At 44.9% G+C, this 6831-nt stretch overlaps 1 protein-coding gene across 1 annotated transcript in view; it reads left to right on the top strand.

Moving 5' to 3' along the window:
* The first annotated feature begins 417 nt into the window (after window positions 1–417).
* The window catches only part of SYDE2 (synapse defective Rho GTPase homolog 2), a 38956-nt gene continuing 32542 nt past the window's right edge, over window positions 418–6831 (top strand). Inside the window, exon 1 of the mRNA XM_059061447.2 lies at window positions 418–1820. Within this exon, the coding sequence (XP_058917430.2) occupies window positions 539–1820 (1282 nt within the window). The 5' untranslated portion in view covers window positions 418–538. The remainder of the gene's footprint in view (window positions 1821–6831) is intronic.

Raw genomic sequence — 6831 nt, forward strand, 5'->3', positions numbered from 1 at the left:
GACTTGCACTATAGGACACGCCTCGTGCAGTGGTGGCAATGCGGAGGGTGGTGAAGGTGACTAAGTGGCTGCCAGGAGGACACTTTCCCTTTTTCCGTCTCCCCAACCAGAACTTTGCAGCCTCCAGCGCAGGCTCACCTTCCCGCTCCTTCTTTTTCCCGCCTCGACTATTACTGCACCCCCCCCCCAACCCCCTCCGTGCGTTCTGTCTGCATCCCTCGGTCTTCCTTAGCTCTCACCCACCTCCCTTCCCCGCCCTCCGCCTTGCCTCGCCCGGCGCCCGCAGAGGCAGCCGGCAGCCCGCGCGCCCAGTTGCGGCCCGGGGCTCCGGGGCATGCGCTCTGCGGTGCCGCCGCCCTCCCCCACTCGTCCCGCGGCAGAGTTATGCTAAGAATGTGAGGAGCCCGCGAGGGCCAGTGTCGGTCATGGGGAGCCGCCGCCGCCGCCGCCGCCGCCGCCGCGAGCGCGGCTTTCTCCCGAGCGGGGCTCCGAGCTCTCCCCGCACCAGGGGCGAGCCTGGCCGCTGAGGCGGAGGGGGATGACGGACCCTATGAGGAGGACGCTGTCCAGGCTTCGGGGGAGGCGGGGTCCTCGCGCCGCCGGGGGGCCCGGGCGCTGGGCGGCCGCAGCAGCCACCGTGGCGGCCTCTTCGGCTGCCGAGGGAGACGCCGGGGGTGCTCCGGACGGGCCCCTACAGGAGCGCGTCGGCGGAGCCCGGCCGAGCCTGGAGCGACCGCCGCCGTCGCCTCAGGCGTCGGGTCCTGAGGCGCGGGTCCCGGGAGGGCGGCCGGAGAGGTCGGGGGCGCTCAGGCCTCGGCCGCGCGGCGGGAAGGAGGCTGCACCCCCGGGCCGTGGGCTCACTCGCGCCTCTCTGCACGCTCCGCCGGGCTTCGAGGGCAGCGGAGAGGACGAGGAGGACAACGCCGACTACTACGAAAACCTGCCCGGCGGCTCCCAGCCCGCGCCGGAGCCTGAGGGGGCGGAGGCGGAGCGGTGGCCCCCGCCTCCCCCGGCCGCTGGCTCCTCCCCAGGGGCGGAGGGCGGCCGTCTGGAGACAGGCAGGCTGCAGACCCAGTTGCGAGAGGCCTATTATCTGCTGATCCAGGCCATGCACGACCTGCCCCCTGACTCGGGCAGGCGGCAGGGCGACCGGGGCAGGGCGGATCGCGGCTGCCCTGCGGGAGCCCGGGCTCCGGGCCAGCCGCCTTCCCCCTGCGGCGCGGCGGCCCGCCGAGCCTGCCCCCGAGACTGCGAGCGGGGAGGTGGAGGCCGCCCTTGGCAGCAGGTGTCCCCGCCCCGGTCGCCTCGGAGGGAGTCGGGGGGAGGCCGCCCGCGGACTCCTCGGATGCGGCTGTCCTGCAGCAGAAGCCTCGACAGCCTCCGCGTGGGTGCTAAGCCGCCTCCCTTACAGCGGTGGCGGAGCGACAGCTGGATCAGGTGCGGCGCGCGCGGGGAACCGGACGAGCCCCCGCCACGTGGAGGCGGGATGGACGGCTGGAGCGGAGGCAGCTCCCGGGCCGCAGCGCCCTCCGGCCTCCGGCCTCCCAGCTCCTCGGACCCCCGCCGCTCCTCGGGAAGCCGCGGCAAAGAAGACGGTCAGGAGGGGCTCCCCTTCCTCAAACCGCCCGCGGTGACAGTCAAGAAGCTGCAGAAGTGGATGTACAAAGGACGCCTGCTGTCCCTGGGAATGAAGGGTCGCGCTCGTAGGACACCCCCCGAAGTCACCCGAGCGCAGGCAACGTCTCCAAATCTGGGCGCTTTGAAAATGCGGGAAAGCCAAGTCGTCTCGGTGCCGCCAGACCAAAGAATTACGCTGACAGGTAGGATACCTTGCAATCAAAATGTGTTTACCGACCGGGTTTCTGTCTTAAGAGCGAAGAAGAAGGTATAGTTTTGCAGACAGGTACGTGCCGGTGCCAAAGTGAGGGTCACGTCAGTGGCAGCCTAATGCCATTTCCAGGTTACCTAGTATAATGCCTTATCTCGGGTTTGCTTGTTTGTTTGTTTTTTTAAGACAGTGGCATGAGGAACTTGGGGGGTTTTGTTTTTTCTTCTCTAAGAACCAGTGTACCTAGTCCTAAGTGCAACAGTGAGTAAAGGTTAAGTTCACCACACGCTGCTTTTCAGTCGGCTTAAGAGTTGGGCGGCGCTGCCTTGACTTTTATTCTTTGTAGCTCTGGGCTAATCTGTAGACTTTTGTGGAGTTTGTGAATTTGAATTTGATCCAAGTTAGACTTTATGGGCTTCATAAACTGTCATTTTACTCATTACACCTCCCGGTCAGAAGCGTTTGTGTACACAGACAGATACACACAACCAAAACCCAAAACCAAACCAAACCGAAAAAACTATCATAGTAATACTTCTTTTTTAGTCAGGTAGGATTTCACGTTTCTTCTCTTCACCTTTCCCTCCCCTCCCCCGCCCCCCCCCAAAACGTAGCAATGTAGGTAATCTTATTATTGTGGAAAATGAAGGGCACTTGGATTTTAATCAGAAGAAAAGTATGGTCTTATGTACTTTTTAAGAAAGTGTAGGCATTTAAAGGAATTTGTAAAAAGTATATTTGTCCTAATAATAGGATTTTACTCCCTATTTTGTATGTGTGTGATTTTTAGTTTTCACTGAAGGTTTAAGTTATCCATTCTAGAAATCTCTTATGTTGTAAATAGTAAAAGAATTCTCTTGTGAAAGAAGTACCTTTAAACTGAGCCAAAAACAACATGATCTTTTGGACTACACTTTTAAAGACTTTTAGTGAACATAATGACTTACATATCAGTAATACTTTAAAAAATATTAATGCTGAAATGTAAAAGTATTCACAGTACTTGGCAGTTTCTCTGTTAAGAATTACAGATTCTACAGGACTAGGTTTGTACACATTAACTTTTTAAACCAATAAACACAAAACGGGGAGAAACAAAGTTCACAAAACTTTTTATTACACAGTGAGGACAAATCAAATAATTCACTTCAAGTGTATACAAAATGAAAAGATTTTTGGATCTATAAATCTCTAACCCACACCTGTCAATTTCCCTCAAATTTATTCCATTCCACCTGAATGAAGATAGTAGAATGTAAATTTTTGTGAAGAGAGGTGTACTTTATGCTAAGTTCATATTAAAATATGCATTTCCAGTAATAAAGTATTTGTAATCATTTATTACGTTTTAGTGCTATTATAGCTTTACCTCCACTGATTTTGGTTCAGTTAACTCTTTGTAAGACAGTTAATTTAACAAAAATCTGTATAAAACCAGTAAAATATGTATTACCCTTTTGTTGCAAAGGTTAGACATTACTATCTGATGGCTTTTAACACCCTCAGTTGTGTAAACATTGAAGTGTTTTAAAAGTAATAATAACTGTAGTAACTCTTAGGAATGAATTCATTGATTTTTTCATTGAGAAACTAATTAAATGAAACCAATTTTAAAAGAAATTAAATGACACAGAATTATGTGATGGTATTTTAGATATTTTACAAGAAATCTAAACAAAAGCTTAGATAATCTCTGGTTTTAAAAACTTTCTCAGATGTTATTTCCTTTCAAATCATCAGTTCATCTTTTAGGAAAGATAAAAATAATTTGTGCAATGTTTATATATCTAGTATAGATTTGAAGAGTTAATTTTTTAAAAAACTGTTTTTTTATGAAGGTTAGTTGAACTTATTAAAACCATTCTGAATACTTTATGGGGTTTTCATATAATCTTTATTACTTCCCCCCCCCCCATGGAGGTATGACAGCTCTTATTGAACAACAGCAAAAGCAAAGAAGGGGTTAAGTAGTTTGCCCAAGGTCACTTAAACTAGTACTTGGTTTATGTATACTAGTATATAGATATATAGATTCAAACTATTATGTGGATTCAAACTCAGGTCTTTATGACTCCAAAACCCCTATTTATATAAGGTCAAAGGGACTAAATTTCTTTAGAGGTTTGATCCAATTAATTCTATTAAATTGCTTTGACTGAGGAGATGGATGGAATTTCAACAAGGTTTAGAGGGGTAAGTAACTTCCTCAAAGTTGCAGAGAAGATGGGGGAATCCTAGAATAGGTTTAGTCAATCGCTTTATCCATCTTAAACCTTTACCTTTAAATGTTTAGTTCAAATTGGTTACTTGGATTCTACTTTTAATCATGTTTTCTAAAAAGTTAACTGGGCAGTCCCGATGAAGCAATACATTCTTGGTTGTATAAAGATGTTAAATAGCTCAAAAGGGGACTCTCTGGTAGTGCAGTGGTTAAGAATCTGCCTGCCAATGCAGGGGACAGAGGTTCTAGCCCTGGTCTGGGAAGATCTCACATGCTGCGGAGCAACTAAGCCCGTGCGCCACAACTACTGAGCCTGCGCTCTAGAGCCCGCGAGCCACAACTACTGAGCCTGCGTACCACAATTACTGAAGCCCACACGCCTAGAGACTCGTGCTCCACAACGAGAAGCCACCGCAGTGAGAGGCCTGCGCACCACAACGAAGAGTAGCCCCCCGCTCACTGCAACAAGGGAAAGCCCGCGCCAACAATGAAGACCCAATGCAGCCCAAAATAAATAAGTGTATTAAAGAAAAAGCTTAGAAGGTTTATATCACATTTTTCTGTACAATATAATTTGTGACGATGTTTTCTTTCAAAATAAAGTTATAGTTAGAATTTATAACACAGAATAACTATATAAGGAGATAGAAATACCTAATCTACTTAGGTATTTTGGAAATTTTTGAAGCCATAGACAAATGGAAGCCAAAATGATATTCTGTTTTGATTTCTGGCTCCTACTAAGAACCAATAAAACTTTTGATAGTATAATACTGCCAATGATTTGATGCAGTTGGGAATGTAGTGTTCACAGATTGACCATTTTGTTACTAATTGAGATGATTATTTAAGAAATCTAAAGTCATTACACATAGTAAATATTGTAAAGTTTCTTCAAGCCTTAAGGTTACAAAGGAATTTTAATCTATTTGCTGACTATACTTTATTATAAGTCTTTATAAATAAGTTTTAATTAGCATATAGTACGCAGAAATAAATCGGAAAGCACTGGGTTGAGCTATTTTGGCCTTTTACTGCTTAAAAATATAATTAGCCTACTTTGACTCTACTCTTCTTGCTCCGTGATCTGTGAAAGAAAAAAAATTGGGGCATGTAATATTCTGTTCAAAATCTTTAGACTGTTCTTTAAAAGTAGTATTAAATAACTGGTATGATCTTGTGCATTATATCTTAAAGTGAAGTTGACACTGTTAATGCAGATTCCTATTTATTCCCTTCTCAAGTATTTGTAGCTTCAATTTCTTAACTTTATGAGCTACATTATCTTTATGAATTTTTCCAACAAATTCTTTTATACATTAGCCCTTTCAAGACTAGTAACTATAGGCAAATACTTTTTGACTGTCTTCTAGCTCTAAATTCTTCTGTTAGAAATTCTGCCATCGTGGCCCCAGAAGCAAGTGAGTCCTTTTTTTTTGTTTTGGGAAGAGTGCCATAAAACATTGGAGTTGCTGGTGGCAGGAAAACATTGAGAGTTACAAATTCAGCAGAAAATAGTGTTGTGTTGATTTTTGAAAGTCGTACATTTCTAAGTGGTTATGTTTTGAGAATCCTAAGGCTGTTTTCCAGATCTTTGCCACTCAAAGTGTGGTTCGCAGTTATAGAGCAGAACTTTTCAAACTTAATGTGCATATGAATTCTCTGAAAATCTTGTTAAAATGAAGATTTAATATGTATTGGGGTGGGACCTTGAGATTCTGCATTTCCAAACTCACAGTGTAGATGCTGCTGTTTGGTACACACTTTGAGTAGTAGGCTCTAGAATTCTCAGTATCTCAATCACCTATCTTGATACATTTTAAAAAGTTTTGAAAAAGCATTCTACTTTATTCTGATACTTGATACTTAAACTAACCCCAATTAGAGCAAAGCACTTGAGCTCTTTCTGCTTCAGTTTTATGTGTATGAATTTATACTTACTACTTATATATGACAAGTTTAAGCAGATCCCTCCATGTTAGTCTCATCTTGCACCAACAAAAGTGAGATTTTAGAATCTGCAAGAGAGAATGCCATATAGTGTAATGGCTAATAGAATAGAGATTCTGGGTTTCTGATCAAATCTACCACTTACCAGCCTTATGACCTTGGACAAGTTACTCAGCTCTGCATAGCCTCAGTCCTCAGGTTGCTGTGATGATGAAAAAAGATAATCCATTTGGTACCATGCCTGGCGCTTAGCTGTTATCAAGAGAAAGGCAAGCAGGCTTTGTGAAAATATATTAGGATTCTGGATAGAGAGTGAAATGATCTGAAGTTGAGAAGGACTGCTTTAGGGAGCATTGAGAACTGAACTAGAGGACACCACTTTAGGAGCACTTATTTATTCTACTCATCTTTTCTTCTGTGCTTCTTTTCTCTTGTTCCTCATTACTTTCACGGAACTGAAAAGAGTCTGAAAGTTTCCTTCTCTACTTTCCTGTCCCCAAAGCTAGCACACAGCTTTTTTCTTAAGAGTTTTTATTGCTAGTCACAAGGGAGGAAAAATAAAAGATAGAAAAATACCTTTTTTCTTTTCATTGTACCCCTCTCCTCATTTAGATTTATCTGGGAAAGATAAAGACATACACATAAACACACTCATATGTAAACCTAAGGCTGAAGTTTATTCTAGTAATTTCATTTGGGCTGGCAAGCTTGACTCTGTAAGCAGGGCTGCTTTTATTTATTTAAGCTCAAATACATTGTTCATAAGAATGCTTTTATTTAGGATTTTTAAAAGAGAAGTAAGCTAAAACAACAGTTTGTTTTTGCAGTAGAA

The sequence above is a fragment of the Kogia breviceps genome, chromosome 1, assembly GCF_026419965.1.
Source record: "Kogia breviceps isolate mKogBre1 chromosome 1, mKogBre1 haplotype 1, whole genome shotgun sequence".
NCBI classification, from domain to species: Eukaryota; Metazoa; Chordata; class Mammalia; order Artiodactyla; family Physeteridae; genus Kogia; species Kogia breviceps.